Here is a 20277-nt window from a genome sequence, read left to right on the forward strand (position 1 = left end):
AAGCAAACCTCAACTTAAAAGCAGTAGTTAATTACTCAAGCAGCTCTGTTCACTCCAAATGAACAAAATTAACATCTCTACAGTGCATAGTGCAGGAAAGAAAAGGTGCTAGAGGCTGAAGTTACTGCTCAGAATTCCATTTTGGTTTGGAACAGCCAGTGTAGTGTTCTGAGAGCGGGAAGTGCTGCAGTGAGCTGCTCTTGAGGAGATGATGTTGCTGTTTCTATGCACCTACCACTATCCCACCAGGGATTTTTTTTAGTAGATGGGTTTTGTTGTTTTTGTTTTTTTTTTTCAGTTCCCAGTCCCCCCACATGCCTTTCCTTAAGAGGGCACATGTATCCTGATCACTTCATGTCCTGGAAAAATGAGACCTACCATGACTGGCATGCAGGACAGTTGCCTTTCCTTACTGTCTTAGTTGGGTGAGGCAGTTTTTTAATTGATTTACAAAATAGTTCAGAGTGGTGCCAGCTCAGAGTAGCACTCCTGTGAAAGGCATGAGACCCGTGATTTGGGAAAGCTATGTGCATGCTAAAGCAGAAACACAAAAGCTTTAACTTTATAAAGACTTGATAACTCCAGCTCTATAAAGCAGCAGAAACTGTCTGGCAGTAACTGTGTTGAAGGTTTGCACTATCTTTAGAATTTCATCAACCTGATGGTAGTGTTTCTTTGCTGGTGCTTTTTTAACTTTGCAGAAATCAGACAAGTTTTGAAGCAGTACCAACACTTTCAGGCTTAACCATGAATTTGTTGCAGCTGTTTAGAACAGCTAAATCTCCTTGTGGCTGTTGCAGGTGCTTGGTTTCCAGTTTCATAAGGAGGGATGCAAAGAGCACATGCAAACAGCTGCTGAGTTTCCATCTGCAGCATAATTCCTACTGTGTCTGTGCACCAGCTATTGTGTTTCTTGTCTATCCTGGACTTTTTTTCCTCAGAAGAAGCGAACTTCAGCCTTGTACATCACTTCTTCTTGAACTATACTACTGGAGGGGCCAGGGAAATAGCCACATACAGAGAAGTTTGTCTACACCTGTTTGCAGACTTCTTGTCTGTGCAGTCACCATTGCTGTGCTAATCCTAGCAGTCTCCTGTTCAGCCATGGGTGCCAATCCCTCTGCCACCCACATGCTACTAGAACAAAAAATAAAAAACAAGGGGATGTCTGAGCAGTGTCCCCTGGTGTGGTGTGTACCACACTGCACTGCTGGGTGGTGAAATTTGGCTTTTTTACAAAGCCAAGTCGGCGTTAGAAATGTTCCTTTTATCACTGCAGTGCTGTCAGTTCAGTGAGACAATGAGAGATGTTCCTGTCACAGACCAGCTGTAGGGACCAGCATCTGAGTAACCTGGATCTCATAAAACTCATGATGATGTCTCCTTAGGGCAGGAGGAGGGGGAATCCCAGCTTTCCCCCCTCACTCCAACAACTTCATCCAGCTGCACATCGGTAATTCTCATCACTCAGATGATAACTGTGCTCAGTCTAGTGCCAGGTAGTTACAGTTATGAGGTGTTTTTTTCCTATTCATTCTTTTGACACAATTTTTGTAAGAACAATGAAAAGCTGAGAAACAGATAGTGCCCTGAGTCTGAAATGTTTGGCAAACTGCTATTTTACCTTACTATGAATGCACACATGAAGACAGTCTAATAAACAATTTAAATGTTTATTTGAAAAATGTTAACAGTACAAACTGGCACGAGCAGACTGGGCCTACTCAGCAATAGTTCAGCCAGTATTTCTGTAGAATTTAATGGAATTTTCCTTTTTCTTTTGGGACTTTCCGTAGAGTACTGCTGTCACAGATGCAAAAAGCAAGCTGGTTACAACTGCTAACAATTTTTATGAGTGGAAGGGACCATAAAAATGTAAAGTGCTTGAAATATAAATCTGCCATTCAAATTTTTGTTTTGCATATATAAAATGTCAGATCTTTAGAGTAGCACAAATGTTTGGTAGTGGTATCTTCCTTGCAAGACACACTCAACCCTATGAGACCTGGAACCAGCTGGGGCAGGTTTGCTTAGGTTTGCAGGCACAGCTGATGTTTGCAATATTCCCTCATCTTTTTCTGAAGAATGCTATCTGTGGACTTAAGGACACCCTGAATTTCATCATCTTGTTAGTCAGGACAGCTGACTTAGTTTATGGGCATGAAGGCAGCCAGCATCCCGTCCGTGGTGTGGCAAAGTGACTTCACAGAAGTTAAAACCAATGGTAGCCCTCAGGGTGGAAAGCTGTTCTATTTTGAAGCTTCTGAAAAGGAGGCTGTTCAATTTTGAAGCTTCTGAAAAGGCTGCTTGTTTATGGAGAGGCACAAGGAAGTCAGCTCTGGGCTTCAGCCTGAGCGGCCCTTTATCAATTAATCAACTGACTTAGTTTTCTTAGTAGGAAAAAACCAAGGTATTAAGATTAGGTGCCAAATATCAGATCAACTAAAAGAGTGTTTTTTAAAAAACAGTAACTCCAAAGTAAATACAGTATTAAGTACATGATTTCTCATCTAAATTATTTTTCCTGTCTGAAAGGTCTGAAGGCAGGCTGATGGTAGTCACAGGTACAAAGCTGACTTGATCCAGGAGAAGGATGCCTCTGAAAGGTAAAGTTACCTGGCATTAGAAAACAATAACATAAAACAATTCTGTGTTCTAAAAATTAGACTGACTCTTAAACTCCCCAAACTTAGTTTAAATCAATGCATCAACTAAGTATTACCCTCATAATATCTCTTACGTGAAGTTGTAATGTAAAAGGCTCTCAAAATGTACTGGCTGTGGTTTCTGCAGGCTCCCTTTGCCCAGTTTCTACATCTGAAATGTCAGCAGTGTAGGCTCTATCTGCTCAGTTTCATAGTAGCCTAAAAGTGTGTGCTCTCAGGACCTACAGCTGATTATCCAGGACAACAGCCTCCAGTTTTACCAGTGTAACATAGAATGGCATTAAAGACTTGGGATGAGATCCTAACTCATATCTGCAACTGTCCATCACCAGATGAGATGTTCTGTTCATTCTTACTGGTTTACAATCCTGAGTTAAACCTTTACCATTCTTTAGAGGACCACACAGGTAGCCAGAAAATAACTGTGTGGTTTAGGTGTTGTTTTTTGTTGTTGTTGTTGTTTGTTTGTTTTTTTAAGTGGTGGGGGGAGTTCAATTTCTTTATGCACACTAACAAGGCCTGAGCAAGCCCCATGTTCTTCAAGTGGAAGAGAAATTACTACAAGCTGGTTCCTCTGCTCCATTCTGACCTCTGCTATGGACAGGCCATCATCCACTTCGCTGAACAGTTTGTTGGCATTAGAACTTGCCAGTTCTACTTTGTTCAGTTTCATACATGGCAGTGTTAAGCTACTTACTGCCAGTGGTAAGCTGCTTACTGCTGGGGAAAGTACAAAGTGTTTCTCCAGTGCTTCTGCTCTAACCAGGGAAGCCCTCCCATCTGACAGCATGCCAGGGGAAACACTGCCTCTTTTGTCACTGCAGTTTCCAGCTTTCCTCACCTTCCAACCCTCCATTTTCCTGTTTCTCAGAAGGACCAAAGCCTTCATACTCCTGGGTGGATATATAAATTTACTGCATGCAGGGCCATTCAGAGGCACAGCTGATCAGCTGCATTTGAAGATACCAGCTGTGCTTGGGGCTGATGAACCACACTGCGCTGTCAGTCGCTTCCCAAAGAACATAAAGTTCCAAGGACAGCTCTTCCAGAGCTGACTTAGGTTCCTTTAAAGTGCACGTGCTTGCCCATTCCAGCACTAAATCTACACTGATTTGTGACCTGCAGTTACCAATTCATCTTTCAGCCCCTTGTTCTGAGACCTTGCTTTCCTGAAAAATGTTAGTTCTGCTGGTAACACACCGAGGGGATAAAGCCCTTGCAGGCAATCAGCTTTATTTGTGGCCTCTTGCCACCTATGCCAGCACCAGGCACTATGGCTTGGAAGCTGCCTGCAGAGGTAGGTGTTCCCCTTGGAGCATTCCCATGCAAATTTGCAAAGCCAAATTTGAGGCCTTTCAGAACTACTGTAAAACTCCAATACAGGGGGAGTATGAAAAGAATTGTTTAGCCCTAGTTTCTACCCTCATTTCTTGGAATTATGTTAATAGCATCTCACAATGTAATCCTTAGAAGACTTGATAAAAATTTGGCAGTATGACAGCTCAGCTAAAGACGTTTCCAATGAAACACTTTCCCGTGTCTCTCTGAAATGCCTGTGTGTCGGAAGTGCACTTGGAATGGAAAGTTACCAGTCACTTTCTTGCTGAATTCTTGCTACCATTATCCTACAGAATGGGCCTGCTTCTAGGAAGATTCTTTTAGTCAATATTTTGCCTTCATCACAGCAAAAAAAGAATTACAAAAATTACTTACTTATTTTCACAGGAAGGAAGAATCACCTTTAAGACTTTGATAATAAGAGCTGCTCCAACAACTCCAACAATAACAACTTCCATGAAACTAAACAAGATGGGTAAAGACTGAAACCAGAATCTGCACAACCCTTTTCTCAAGTCTTCCACCCACTGGCACATCACCTACAAAACAGGTAAAAATACAAAGACTGCAAAACAAAGCAACTGCTGGGTTTTTGGTTTGGTGGTTTTTTTTTTAGCTACTGGTAAATCACATTACATGGTAATAATTTTACTTAAACTCATAGATCGTTAAACATACATAAAAGCAAGATGGAATTGACTGGTGGCTCAGATATCTTTATTGTTCAAAGTTTGAAACAGGTGAAGGTTTAGTTCTCTGTTCATTAAAGGCCCCTTTGGAAAATAAAGGACACTTGAACAGAGCAGACAGTGCATTATAACTGTGAGTGTTCTGGCCACAGAGGAGCTCATGAAACTCATCCTTGCCTGAGCTAGAACTGAAAACTTTTCCAACTGTTACTCTTTCCTACAGCAGGTGAGACCAGCTGTCCATTTCTCAGAAGGGTAAGCACTTAAGCAGTCAGGAGAAAATGGTGGAATTTAAAGCTAAGCAATATTTGAAATTGTCATAAATGCTTAGCTTGGTATAAAGTAAGTATCATAACTGACTATCATGAAGTATCTGTGTGGTCAGAACATGGCAAAAGTTAGAAGCCCAATGGATTCCTGCTGGATTTGTCACTGCTGAACAGTAATTTGGGAGGGGGCATTTTTTGATTTATTTGGGCTTTGTTTATCTGCAAAAATCCACTTGTCTTAGTGGTTGTCTTTAAATAATTATATTTATATAGTAATAATTATACTAATAATTAAAACAAGTAAGCAAACAACAAAAGCACCTTGTAAGAAGATGGAGGCTCTATCCTAAGAGGGGTCTCTGGTAACTTGCCAGGTAATGTCTCTTCATCCACTGTAGTTTCTACTTGCTGGATGAGGTACTGACTGGTAGTTTGCAGTGGATCTTGAATATCTGAAGAAGAAAAGCTAGAATTAGTGGGGAGTTTGCTTTTTGTTTGACTCACTCTGCAGGAAAATAAAGACATACTGTGTTTCTCTGCAGAGGGTACAGTTCTCACACATTTACAGCAAGAACACAAAAGGGTTTTTTATGACTTGAGTCATCAATTTGATAAGAAGCAGAAACAGTGTTACAGTGCAGCCTTTAACTATGCCCTTAGGTGTAAATTTCAGATTAAAAGGTGATGGATCAGATCAAAATATTCTACTGCAGTTAAATCCTTGACTGTTTTTGATTAAACAAAACTGAAATAAAATTAAGGCATCAATTAACTTCTATTTCTTTTAAGTTATTCAAGTTTAATAACAGAAAACCGTTCTGTGATTTGGAATTGACCTGGACAGGTACTTCCTCTACAGTTCTCTCTTTCATTCTCAAGAGAAAGGGGGAGCTGTAGAGAAACTTCCATTGCAGATCTCAGAGAGAAATTTATTCCTGTCAGATGTCTGGATTGCAGACTGTCAAATATCAAGCACTTCAAAGGAGAAGTTTTGAAAGCAAACAAATAAAATACCTAATACAAAGAGTTGAATTTAGGTGTTTTAAAAAAAATAAAAACCAAGACATACAAAATAAAACCCATTCCTGTTAATGAAAAAACTCTTCCATTATGTAAAACAAGGGATGAATGATCCTCTCTTACCCAGTAAAGCAATACATTGGACATGGATGAAAATACTACTTAAAAGCTGAGAGATACCTTTTCCAGAGAGGTTGGGCAGTGTAAATAATATATCGTTATCCCTTGGCATGGAATACAGCATGCTCTCTTTCAAAGGGACGGTGTAGTTGGAGTGTCTAAGTACTCTCAGGTCCTTTACTAAAATATCTATTTCTGTTACTTCTTCCTGCTGAACCTACAAAAGATGCAAACATAGTATTACTGAATTTAAAGCAACACTGAAGCAGGCTGGCAGAGAGCACCAGTACATCCCAGAAAACTTCAGGCCACTAGGACGGGCAGGTAGGGCTGTTATAACATGAATTAGTACTCTTTACTTTCACATATCACACTTATGTAGACCACAGCACATCAGAAAATACAGTGTACAGACTGGGTCCCCCTCCCTGCAAAAGCACATGGTAGTCAATCCATGGTCTTTTAAAACAAGTCTTACATAGTGCATCACTATCCTCTTGCAGGGAGGCATTTTAGGGCATGGAAAACTCAGGTATGTAGTGAAAGCACTTGCAAACACTGAAAGTCTTGCTGAGATAAGACTGACACTTGTGCTTTTGTAGGAACATTGCTTGTTTTTAGCAACTGAAAACCAAGTGTCACAGCATTTGACAGTGTCCTGCTTCACATCTTTGTCTCCAAACAAGAGATGTGCACTTGACAGATGGAGCAGGCAGTGGGTAAGGCACTGGCTGGATGGTTGCACTCTAGAAAGTTGCTGTCAATGGCTCAGTATCCAAATGGAGATCAGTGACAAGTGGTGTCCTCAGAGATGGGTATTTGCACTGCTGCTGTTTAACAACTTTGCTGACACCACGGAGAGTGAGACTGAGTGCACCCTCAGCAAATTTGTTGATGACACTGTGTGATCAACCTGCTGAAGGGAAGAGATGCCATCAGAAGCAGCTGAACAGACTTGAAAGGTGGACCCCTCATGAAGTTCAACAAGGCCAAGTGCAAGGTGCTGTATCTGGGTTGGGGCAGTTCCAAGCACAAGTACAGGCTGGGCAGTGAATGGATAAAGAGGAGCCTTAGAGAGAAGGACTTGGGAGTGTTGGTGGATGAGAAACTCAACATGACCTGGCAACATGCACTCACATTCCAGAAAGCAAACTCTGTTCTAGGGCTGCATCAAAAGCAGTGTGGCCAGAAGGTTGAGGGAGGTGATTCTGCTCCCCTACTGTGCTTATGTGAGACTGCTTTTGACTTAAAGGAACAATGAAGGAAACAGCATTAGCTTTCTGGTTGTTTTCACTAGGTCCCTATGAAAATGTGACATGCATTGTGATGTCTAGTCTGGGGCCTGAAATACAATGCCGCTGTTGTGTAACAACTGAATCAAACCACAATATCGTACGCTCTTATCAGGGGGATAAAGACCTCATTGGAAAAACTGCAGCCCTCTCAGTGGGGCTTTTTACTAACCAACAGATTCTGACATTATACAGATCCCTGTAAAAAATACTACATGCTGACCATGCAATTAATCAAGGATCAGTGGTAATGTCATTGTTATCCTATTAAAAAAGAAAAGGCAGCAGAATGCAAGCCAGTTTCAAAAAAGCCTGGCCACATGTTATATGCAGATGTGCAGAAACAGAAATAAGACACTGGTCTTAACTGGCTTCAGTAGCTGGATGTTTTCTACTGAATCTCTTTGGTTAGTAAATCAACTCCACCATACAGGTGATTTTGAGAACTCAATTCTGCACATTTCAATCTCAGCTAGAATTGCAACCCCTCACATTGACTGCTATTTGTGCAAATACAGTTAGAATTGGAGGGGTGGAGGTGCTTGTTCATCTCAAAATGCATGTTCATTATCAATATTCAAATTACCTTACTTGCAAAGTCTTGTAAGGCTAAGCTCTCATGTGTGGTGGGCTTTCACAATAAGCCCACTTGCCATGAGTTTACTGCTGCAAGCTGTTCCCCATGCTACCTGCTTGAAGCCTTTTGTTAGCTTGGAATAAACAACAGGGAAAACCTCAAGATGCAGAATGACCCCATGCCCCTTTTTGTTTTGTTTTTTGTGCATTATTTTATAAATCAACTCTCGCTTGTGAGTCTGGCTTTACTTGCAAAAGTTCACTTATTCAAAGTGCATGTGATATAGTTAATGATAATTATTAAAATATGAATAGAAGCATTAAAACTTGAAGTTTCCTCATGGAACATCCCCACTATTATACTGCCAACTCTGCTGTTATCTCCCTTAGTACTGTGTTAACATTAATTATGTACTTTGTGTTCCATCACCAGCCAGATACATGTAAATCTTTTAATCCTTGGGAACTACTTGCCTCTCCTAAATTAAAAACAAGCAGAATGTTGTAGCAGGGTTGGTTTTTTTTTACCTGTTTTCCATCAATTTCTGTCACTTCTTCCTGAATGACAATCAGCTGCAAATCTGAAGTAGATGCCAAAGGCCACTCGTGAACCATGATGCGAACACTGACGGTTCCCAGGCGCTGCTGATCCGGTATGTTATCCAAGCTTCTGTTCTCCACTGTTAAAACACAATGTCATGATTTTTGAAAACACCTCAACCAGAAAGCAGTAGCCAGCCATAGAGAAAACAGGTGCAACTCTGACATAGATGCCTTTGTACATGCAGCATTTGAATGGAGAAGTCAGGGTAGCACTAGCATCAAACCAGAGATGCCAGGACAAACAGACAGAATATCTGCGCTATGCCAATGTGCTTAACATTTCCAGTAACTGCTTTTACAACCAGTAGTAATCTGGGCAACAGCTAGAACAGGTGCCATGATTTTTTTACCAGTATATCACCAAATCATACTCAGAGCAGGTCTCATAACACAGCAGAGCTGTACAATCCCCTGACTCAGGAAGCCTGCAAACAATGTTGCATCTCTGCCTTTGAGGTTTGCATTTAAGCACTCTAAGCAGAGCTCTTTGGCTTGGTTATTGCTGCATTCTTATTTCAGTCGTCCAAAGGACATCATGGGAGTTATGCCACAGCCTAGCTAGCCACCCGTGTCAACATCTTGGCTTGCACAACATTCCCCTTCCTCTGAATATAGAAATGAATGTGCTCTTTTCCAGGCACACCGCATCTCCTGCTCAAGATGAGTGCCAGTTCTCTCCTACATATTTTTCTGTCCTCCTCTCTGTTTTCATATGTGACTGGTGACACCTCAACCTCTCCTCCTAACCAAAAGTTTTCAGCTATTTCAACAACTTAATATTCTACAAGGACACATAGAACTGCCTTTCTACCCTGACTGTTTCTGCATAGTCTTAGCATCCTCCTCCCAACTACCACACCTCTGCTTCAGGTGATGGCATGCTAGAACTGAAGTCCTGGAGAAGCACAAGAGTGGAGGTGAGGGATCTCTCCAGCATGCAGATACCAAGGGACATGAACTGAGACCAAACCATCCCTGCTGCTAAGCCACAGGTGCTGTGTGTGTCACTTGCAGTGCTGAGCCTGTCAGGTAATGTGGGATAAGGTTTGACTTGGGTCTCTTAGTCACACAGTAACTACTCAGCACGTCCATTACTTTTATGCTGTGATCCCTGTCCTCACAAAGCTATTTTTCTCATTTAAAATATAGAAAAATACTTTCAGGCATAATTTAGTACTGTCTTCCACTGCCAAAATAAGTGGCAGAAAGAAAGTTCACTACAGGTGTGAGCCAGGGCACTAACCTGGTTACTGAATGTTTTCTGACTTGGAGCAGCACGTGTGCACTAAAGGCCTAAAGCCTCTAAGATGCCAAGCAGCTGAAGCTCCCTGTGTTCCCAGCTTTTACTGTGTGTCAGGCTGTTCAATCACCTCTACATTCAAAGGAGTGACAGATACACTTCTGATCCAAAACTGACATTTGGGGGAACTTCAAGTGGGGATGTAGGTGCCAGGAATGATCGGACAACGACGTCAGAGTATGTGGTGTCCCATATTCTAAAGCATGATTATGAAGGTCAAGTTTTGTTTTTATATACACTCAGGGATATTTTTCCCCTCTATTAGTATCTTGACATTTCTTTAGCATTTTACAAACACTGCCTGAATCTGTTGCCAATAATTTAATAAGTAAATAGTATAAACGTTGTATTACAGGTAACAGAGAGAGGTATTGTGGTGGGGACTCAGACCCAAACATGGAAATAAAGAGTTCCAGGTTTCTAGTTCCCAGGTCAAATCAGTATTTTCCTCACTGTTTCAGATTCAAAACTAGTCACTGCAAGTGCTACAACTATTATTTGGGAAATTAATAGGAGCTACAGAAGAGTGATCAGAAGCTCTCAGAATTAGTCAATAAAATCATATCTGTTTTTCTGGAGTGAGTTATTTTGCAAGTAAATGACATTTTGCTGTGGTTTTGTACCAGAAAAAAGAGAAATTGATTACTGCTCTCTCTCTCTCTCCAGAAAAGAAATACTGTCAGATTAATAACTGATCATGCTTGGGAAAGAAGTGTTCAAGTAACAAGGTCATAGCTCAGAGAAGCAGTTTGAAAAAGTGTTAGTATTCCCTAAGTGCCTGAGGAGGACGACGTCAGATATCAACCTAGAGACTGACTGCATCTCATGCAGCAGAAGACTCTTCTCAATACAACAGAAGCTTAAATCAAATAAGTATAATATTTAATAATAAGTATATTGTTTAATAAATTATACAGTATGTTCTGTGGATTTCCAAAAAAATCATAGTACTTTCTGTTTTTTCATGAAAAATGTAGCATTGACTCAGTGGAAAAACAGTTTCAAGACAATTTGAGGTCGTTAACCACTGCAGGACCCTAGCAAAAGTGCCGTATTTTGCTATAATATCCTATCCAGAAGAAACTTGTTTGTCCAACAGACACAGAAGTGATATCATTAAAAGATCTTCCTAACAACAATTCATACTTTTGTTACTGAATCTCTTCTGGATGTATGCCAGCCAACCTAGGGACACAGCCATTAGCAGGGTGGAGTTGCATCCTTCTGTTTACATTGACTAGCTTGTAGTGCAAAACATTCTTTTGAAAAGATGGGCAGAGTCTGGATTTCAGATTAGACTATTCACACACAAGCCTGTTAATGTGACTTGAGATGAAGGTGGTGAAGATTTTTTGATCCATTTTAATGCCAAAATTAAATTTCCTACTTTGGGAAATATTTTGCTTCCACAATGCTCTGGTTTAAAACATGCAAAACACACAGCCATTGTAAGATTCAGTTGCTAGACAACAGGGAAGCCAAATACCCCAGGAGAGGGAGGAAAACTAAAAAAAATAAAAAAAAAAAAAAAGGAAAAGAGAATACTCACGTATTATTGTTTGACACATTATGTGGGCAACGCCACTTTTCATAGGAAAGTCATTTAGATATACCTGTCCATTAACATAGGTGATGTTAAAAAGAACCTGAAAGAAAGACAGCCAGCATGAGTGTATGTTTCCTATCCCTGTGCTACAATTCTGCTCTCAGAGGAACACACTCCATACTGACTGATGTCAGAATAAAGGGTATACTTGTGGACTTTGTTTTGCTGCATATTAATTCACTGAATAAATAGAAAAACCAGACAAACCTGTCCTTTGTGAAATTCTCCACTGGTGTTCAGCATCATAACACCAACTCTGATTGCTTCCTGGAAAAAAAAGTGAGATGTATGTTTGAGAAAATACATGAGCCACTGCAGGCAACTTTCATGTTCTGGCACGTGTCCTGGCAGAATGACTTCGTACTAACCCCATAGTGCATTCCCAGGCTTTCTATCCAGCAGACAGAAGGAAAAGGAATATGCTTTCTTGTTTCATGTAAGGATTGTCTGTTTTTTTATCTCTCTTTTTACTAAAAAGGATTGATGAATCAATCTGTATCCCCCTATGTATAGTTTGTGGATTTTTGTAATAAAGATAAAATAATAATAATAATAATCCCTTGTTTCACAAGGATAAAATTGGAAGTCTCTCATATTAGCTGAAAAATAATAGACCATAAAAAGTAAAAATCAGATTCTCTGTAAATGTGTTTTTAAGCACTCCAGTTACTTTTTGAAGTGAAGTTTTATACATTTGAGTTTATAGTAAAAAACGTTAGTTTTGTCATCAGAAATCCTGTTTCTTTGGTTATGATTCCCAAATTATGCCACATGGGACACCTAAAACTCACAGAAAATGGGAATTTGCTTCTTTCTTTCAAACCCTAATTGCTGTAATTTATTGAATCACTCATTCTGTACTCTCATTTCTCCCTTGTAATTTCAGCGGCTGCTTTGCAAATGAGACCTTAAATGTCCCAGGTCTGTCCCTGAAAAAAACTTACATACAAAAATCAAATCTTGCTTGCACATAGCCAAAAGTAATGATTGCTGTTTTCCTCAGACACCTCTTCAAAAATAATGTTAAGCTCCATATTTGGCTTGTGGGAGCCTTAAATCATTCATTTCATTAACACCTGGACATGGCACTTAGTGCTGTGGTTTAGTTAACTGGGTGGTGTCCAGTCAAAGGCTGGACTTCATCTTAGAGGTCTTTTCCAACCTAAATAATTTGGTGATTCTGTGGATCCATTTTCCCCTGGAAAATGTCTCTATACTTTCAGCAATACCTTCTTCTTTAGCTCCGTAGTTGAGTCATTGTTTCACAGCCAACAGTTAAAAAGTGAGTCATGTCTCAATAAAAAGTTGAACATGCTCAGAATTTAAAATAAATAAAAATGTAAATACACAAAAAGACTTTTCATTTAGTATTTTTAAACACTAGATTTTCAGCCACAAAATATGTGAAATACACAATACCTAACATAATAAAGCCTCAGTTCATGAGCAGAAAACTTCTGAAGCATAATTGTAATGTCAAAAAAGTAATTTAAACAATGAGTGCTAATGAGTATACTCAAGGAGCCAGAACTGTCAAAAACTGAAAAACAATCTCAAAGTCCAATTCAGCTGGAATCTGGCATCATGAGAAGAATGGTTTAACCTACCACAGATAACCTTTGGGTTTGGAGCAACTTGGAAATACTTCAGACCCATTTGGCATATCTGGCCAGCCAAACAGAAATGGCTTCCTCAATGCCCCTTCTATGAAACAGGTTTTTATACTGACTTTTCTTCAAAACTTAAATCCTAGATATTCAAAGGAAATGAAAATTACCAAATTATTCAGTCAAGTGAAGTCTGAGTAATAAAGATATAAACTGGATTAACAGTATAAACATAGGATATATTCTATCCTGTTTTCCTGTAATTTCCTCAAACCACTTACTTTCTTCTCATATTTTAAGAATTGTGTATATTAACAGTAAAATAAAAATCCATCAAACTTTTAGATCTTTTAGCTCTTAGCATTCAGAACTGCAAATCTTTTACACTCTCAAACTGTTTAACAGATTACCAACTTTGTGGCATCACTTGCTAGATTTTTCTGTTTTCTGGGAATTCAAAGGGCACAAAAGATGGATTTTCCAGGCAGTCATAATAGTCCTTCATTTTTTAAGCCACAAATTACATCTGAGGTTTTTTACACAGAAAGTATTTCAAAATCTTTTTTTGACATCTACAAAGGGACTGAGATTATAAGAAAAAGGAAATGACTGATGAAAAATAGGAAAATCCCCACCTTCTTTTTTTTTTTAATGAAATGCTCTATTTGAAAGTGAAGGGCATGAAGGAAGCTAGATATGCTCAACAATTGACTGTGAAATGTACAAAGCTAGCTATACATACAATGGTTAATTTCCTTCAAAACAGCTGTCAGCTCTGTTGGCACAGTGAACTCCAGAATATACTTAAAACTTGCCCTTGAAGAGCATGTTACATGTTTAAGAAATTAAATATTTCAGTGGATCACTTCTGTGCTGTTAAAGGTTCAAAAATCAGATTGTAATGTGTGGACAAATAAGACAGTTTAAACATTTGCTGCCTCTACCACTGAAAGAGAGTGCAGAGCTCTCCTGCATATCACCCTTCCCTCTCATCCATCCCAAGTCAGTGAGGTAATTTAGCTCATTAAATTGGCACAAAAACTTTCCCTTTTTTGCAGACCATTTTTCTGTCACTCACTTGAGCAAGCAAGGAAGAGCTGGACAAGCATGAGAGATACAAGAACTCAGCTGGGAAGAATGAGCTGGGCTCCTTGTTCTGATGGACACAGATGGTCGGACTGCCTCTGCTGCGTGATCTGTCTGTCCTTGCAGCATGTCCTTGGGAGACGTCTGTCCTCACCACCATCTCAGGTGATGCATCTCCTTAATGGTGCAGGTCCATAAAGTAACTCAGAGCAATGATCAGTATTCCCCTACAGTAGCTGTATCATGACCCTTGCAATTTTTTTGTTACACACAACAGAGAACTCACATTGTTGCCATTCCTGGGACTAACTAGTTTGTTCACATTCGGATCCAACAAATTCTACTGGTATCTTCCCTGTACATCCATTCTACTGAGCTGTCATATGCTCTTGTTTTACGATTTATGAACAGGTAGTTCATTACCCTTCATATCTTCCCACAGAAAACAGCAGTGTTCCAGCTCAGTCTTAACCCTTTCCTGAAGGCAAGTTTCACACTGCTGTCTTCCCATGGCTTCCCACTGGTGTCTCCTGCAGTATCACACTCAAAACTCAATGGGTCCTGCTGTAGCCAATCTTCCTGACCCTACACATACCCCATAACAAAATCTACATGATGGCAAAAATAACAAGATGCATGCCAAATGCAATCAAAAGCTGGGCAGGAGGGCTGGGGAAAAGGAAGCAGCAGTTCACAGGAGAGCAGAGCACCATCCCAGATAATCCACTTTCACCCATGGCAGGGAAGAAGTGATACATGGGACTGCCCCTGTTATCACAAACCTGACTGGTACCCCTTCAATATCTGCATGTTGATGAGTGCTCAGGAGCCATACATTGTTTATTCCTCCACAAGGGGGGAAGCAGATGTGGCAGGCCAACAGCTCTTGTAGCCATTTTAGGAGGAAATGCCTGGTCTGACAAGCCACACTTGCTAGAAAGTGCTCCAGTGATAATTCAAATCCCCATCTTCCCAGACCTAGGGTTGAGGACTCACACACTTACAGAAAATCCTTTAATTTCAACAGAGGAAATTTTTTTTCTGTTACCATAATAAAATTCACATCCTGAAGGTGGAGGGGAAGAAAGTGTTTTATGGTGCTTTGTAGATATGTCTTGTGGTTATGAACTTCAGTACTAAGAAAGGTAAATTATCCCACATCCCTTATTTTGTAAAGGCAAACTAGCCAATCCTGCAGTAACAAAGCCACTGAGAGCAGAACATAGGAACTCTGCAGTAGTCCATACTATTGCACTGCCGATTTCTGGAGAAGCCTTAACCATGAGTGTAAAGGTTGGTTATATAACTTACAGTACACTTTTCAGTATCATGCAAGTTTCAAACAGGCCTGTAATTTAAAAGGTTCTGAATTTACTGGGATAATTGAAAAAGCAGAGGCAGAGCCAGAATGAAAAGACAGCCCCAAGAAGAAATTCAAGTCCCTAAGAACTGGGGTGTGCTTTCAGTTTAACATTGACCCTATTCCATAATCCTCAGCCCTTTGTACCCTCCTGTGCTGCAAATGCCTTCAAACAAAACTCCAATCTGCACTAAAAATGGCCCTATCATTCTTAATGCTCTTACAGGATGTAAATGTCTCTCCTCAGTTATCTTATGGTTTCTCATCCCTGTTTTAGTGCTCCAGCAGTGATATTTACAGTGGTAGTGGCCAAAGAACCTGCAAAGAGGACAGCACCCCTACCACAAATATAAGTCATTCTGTTCTAGGACAACAGCACTAACAGCGTGATGGCATAGGTTACAGTGAACTAGTGAATTTCTGAGAGCTTGGATCAGCAGAGGTAAGCAGGTAGTAATCATTTTCTAACCTTTTTCACTGTGTGCTGCAACAGAGCCCAGGACTGTTAACTGGGGCAGTATAATCACAGTAGCAGCAGAACAACAAGAAGGGGAAAATATGTCAGCAAAGAATATAAAGCATCTGGCATAAGTTAAAAGGGAATATTCATTAATTCTCAAAGACTAACACCACACAAATCTACAGAGAACATTTCACCTAATACTGCTTTTTAAGAAAAATGCCGCAAAAGAAAAAGCTGATGGGTCCGATCACGCAGGAACTTCAAACAGATCTGATGATGTGATTAAAGAATCATGGAAAAACTTTGTCCACAGGCAGAGAATACCTGATGGGGTGCACTGTACAGTTTCTCCCAGTACAGGGTAACTGTTCAGTCCTAGACAGCTGCATCAATCACACAAGCCTCATCAAGATTCTGCCGCTAGCAGCCGGCCCACTTGAAGCACAGCTGTTCTCTACTGAGGCTCTCTCAAACAAGGCTTTTTCTGCACTACAAGGCCTGTGGGCAGCCCTAGGAACAGATGGCACAATGCCTTACAAGATGGCCAGCTGTACAGAGACTTGAAAGGCAGACAATCCCCTCACAGCCATTACACAGGCACTGCTGATATCCTGTTTGTGACTGAAAAATGTAAAGTCCCATGCAGGTTGCCGAGCAGGTAAAAATAGACAAAACCAACAGCCTGTGTCTAAATTTGAGAAGAGATTATAGGAAAGAAGTGTCTGAATAGACAGACAAAACTACCACAAGAACTCATACCACTTGACTTCTGGCACTCACATGATCAACTGGGTCCAAGTAGTGTAACCATATATTGCAATCCAGGGCTCCATGATCCATGCTTCACATAATTCTTTCACAAGAATCAAAACAGAACTATGTTGTGGAGTCTTAACTGCAGTCAGGCATAACTGAATGGAGAAGTAACCATGATAAAAGTCTGATGTGACAAGTTATAATTTTACAAGTTTGCTTGACAGTAATTTGGCCCTCACATTTCAGAAATTTTTTGTAAAAAATTTTCTCTATTAAGATTTGGCATTATTAAACTGCATGACAATATTTAGGGTAAGATAACTACATCCAGTATTTTCTTAACTAGCTAAAGCTGAGCTCTTTCTTAATATAATAATCTAACACGATGCTTTTGCTTTACTTTGCTTTTCTGAAGAAGCACACCTAATTTCATTCCTTCCTTGTTTTACAACAGCTCTTACTATAACTTGGCTTATACTTCCCTTTCCCCTATGTGTGTTACCAGAATTAATTGCCTTTGTATCCTCCCTATTAAACCAACTCATACAAGGATATTTTATCATGAGTTTTAAAGGTGACTACTCAGTCTCACATCATAGAGACACAGTTGCATCATACTGGTTTAATTTAATCAAATGTACATAAGAAGATGATGTCAGCTCTTTAAGGCCTAAAATTCACACGTGCTGGGCTGCCAATAGAGAAGCTGGCATAAAGCAATGGAAGAAACATTCCAGCATGTTGCTATTAACAAGTTTCTTCTTTGATTAAAATACATTGTACTCAATGCACCAAATGGTTGATGTGTAGTGAGGATTATTTCCTGCTGTTGTGAAATAACCCATTCACACAGAGGTTTCTTGCAGGCAACAAATAATGTAAAATTATTTTTTTTCCTAGGCAACTGAACTAAAAAGAAATAAAACATCTGTTAGGCAAGTATGCTATTTAGAAAGAACTCTCCTAGCCTAAATTATCAAGAGGTAAATAGAATAAGCAAATAATATGGTGTTAGCACTGCTTTTAGCCAGATCCTATCAACACATTAAAAAAATACTCTAAAGCACAAAACCTTATTCCTGACCTCGCACCAGAACATTACTTTAACATGAAGGTCAGCTGTCTTATTGCATCATTCCCTTTAAGTTTTTTTAAAGAAAAAAAAGAGCCCAAAATAACAACAACAATAAACCCTGAATTGTGCCTAAAATCAATAAATTAATCAATCAATTTTAGTCCAGTTTTGCATATCCAAATTTTATAAGGAGAAATAAAAACCATAACAGATGTGCTAATGTTAAAAAAAAAAAAAGGTCGATTTCAAAACAGCTTTTTTAAGAAATTACAAGTATTGCACAACAGTTGAGGCGTTCACATTCCAGAGCTGAACAAAAGCATTTCAGCTTTACAAAATGCTATTCCAGTGTCTCAAGGTTTTTCCTCAGTCCTTCCACTATGCTTTCTCTAACACCATTGCCATCAGCATGGAGGTAAACTTTAGCATCAGCTTTAATCCCCACATGGAAGAGTTAACAAAATGTGAAGCTGTCAGTAGAGTGCAGGCAGTGGGCTCACAGAGCTGCAAAGCACAGTTGTGCTGTCCAGCCAAAGCAAAGCTGACCATGTTGATGCTGCCTGCTCCCAACCAGTCTGCCAGTCCCAAGCCACCCCGAGGAAACAACACAGTCATTCTGACCTCACTGCCACTGAGCTCATGGCTCCTGAAGGCAACTTGACAGCATGGTATTCCCACTCTGCCCATTCCCACTGCCTAGGCACTTCTGTTCCTAACAGGCCACCAAAAAACAGCTCAGTGTCAGAGAACATTGATTCTTCTACACAAAACTTCCTCAAGACACCCTGTTCCTTTTGAATCAGAACTGGCCCTGTATGTACAAAACTAAATCGTGCAGGAGAAAACTCAAATTTTTATTTGGCTAAATCTAACATTTAAAAAGAAAAAAACATTAAAGTAAAAATTTGTATGTCCCTTTTTGACTCTAGAAGAAATTTTCTGCATATACTTAAGCCACCAGAACTTTATCAAACTAGAAGAGTGCAGATGCTTCCAAACTAGCAAATCATGAGTTCACAAGACCACCTGAGCAGTACGTCACTAGTGGACAAACTCAACCCCACCAACAGCACACCTGTGCCCATAAGGCATTACAGTTCCTAAGTCAAGCCCTATTCACATTCCAAAACATACCTAGTGTTCTATCTCTGACCCCAAGCTGTCTTATGTGGGATTGCCCCAGCACCCCTGCACGCTGCTCACGCTTTCACATCCAAAGACAGCAAACACAAATGTGCCTCCATGTCCTTTAAAACTGCCAGCAGTGACAAAGAACTCTAATGTTACCAAGCTGTAGTTTCAGTGTGGAATTGTGACAGCTCCTGGGTAGAAGGTGAGCAAGAGCGTAAGTATGTATTACATCGTCATTTCATGAGCCTTTCGGCAAATTCAAGCCAGCACTCCCTTTCTCAGAGGGATAAGCAAAGTACCCAAGGATTGAGCTCCCTCTGCTCTCTTTAGTGCACCTTACTTCAGGCATTCAGGCACTTTTATAGGTGGCTGAAGATCTATATCCCTGTTTTGAAATCAGAGCTAAGGAGGTCTCTCCTCAAAAGTTCGTAAAGAGAAGCAGAAACCAGGAAGTAAGGCCAGGAATGAATCCTGCTTTGCAACACAGGATGTGTCACTGCAGGGCCTCCGTCAGGCTTTCTTGGAAATGTTGTACTTAAATTACACTAATAAAGAAGTAACTCTGGAGGAAAAAAGAGACATAATAAATTTGGTCAGGTAACAGTAACTTCACATTAGCTAGATAATTTGACTACAAACCCCTCACAACTTTCCTCTGTGATCTTACACTTTGGGTTCACTATTATAACAATTTTAGAGGATGTATCTGACCATGACTTAACCTCAGACAGAAGTACCCAGCTCTTCTGTAATTCTAGAGGTCAGAGCTTACCTGGTTCTACGGCAAATCTTTTTATTCCCACTAGAGAATTCTCCTAAGTAGTACACAAAACATTCCTTCCACTCTTTTAAAAAGCCACCAAATTTAAAACTGATGTCACCAAGATACCGCATAGATATTAGAACAGAAGAAGACACCACGATGCCCTGTGTATTTACAGATATACACCAATATATCAAAACCCCTTCCTTAGTTCGATTCACGAGTAGGCTACACTCAAGTGTGCACCAAGTGCAGTGCGTACTTCTACGGCACTGAACCACGGAGATGTAGGCGGACAAGCCTGAAAATAAAATATAAACACATCTACACTGCACAGAAGTAATCATCTCCCCCCTCAGACCTGCCAGATACAGCACATCGAATCCTATACAGAAGAACCAGCAAAGGGAGAGGGGAAACCCTCTCGCCCCTCACAGGGTCTGGCTCACCCCTGTGAGGGAGCGGGGCTGGGGCAGGGGCACGGAAAGGGAGAGGGGCAGGGACAGGGACAGGGACAGGGAGAGGGGCAGGGACAGGGACAGGGGCAGGGACAGGGA

General features: G+C 40.3%; 1 protein-coding gene and 1 long non-coding RNA gene across 4 annotated transcripts in view; one reads left to right on the forward strand and one right to left on the reverse strand.

Annotated features, from left to right (window-relative positions):
• Positions 1-1657: 1657 nt before the first annotated feature.
• GINM1 (glycoprotein integral membrane 1) overlaps positions 1658-20277 on the reverse strand; it is a 19217-nt gene continuing 597 nt past the window's right edge. The window contains exons 2-9 of one of the 2 annotated variants that reach the window (XM_015620937.2): positions 14165-14349; positions 11687-11746; positions 11423-11519; positions 8499-8650; positions 6163-6319; positions 5284-5414; positions 4380-4543; positions 1658-2599 (exon numbers count right to left, since the gene is read on the reverse strand). In XM_015620937.2, the coding sequence (XP_015476423.1) occupies positions 2491-2599; positions 4380-4543; positions 5284-5414; positions 6163-6319; positions 8499-8650; positions 11423-11519; positions 11687-11746; positions 14165-14349 (1055 nt within the window). In that variant the 3' untranslated portion in view covers positions 1658-2490. The remainder of the gene's footprint in view (positions 2600-4379; positions 4544-5283; positions 5415-6162; positions 6320-8498; positions 8651-11422; positions 11520-11686; positions 11747-14164; positions 14350-20277) is intronic. The other variant, XM_015620938.3, reaches the window with a different exon arrangement.
• Positions 8527-11411, forward strand: LOC117244044. 2 transcript variants are annotated; one of them, XR_004496405.1, is made up of 3 exons: positions 8527-8623; positions 9444-10451; positions 10540-11411. It is a non-coding gene; the product is annotated as an uncharacterized LOC117244044 (long non-coding RNA). The 2 variants fall into 2 exon arrangements; XR_004496404.1 differs by having other exon boundaries at positions 9444-9602.

The sequence above is a fragment of the Parus major genome, chromosome 3, assembly GCF_001522545.3.
Source record: "Parus major isolate Abel chromosome 3, Parus_major1.1, whole genome shotgun sequence".
In the NCBI taxonomy this organism is placed as follows: Eukaryota; Metazoa; Chordata; class Aves; order Passeriformes; family Paridae; genus Parus; species Parus major.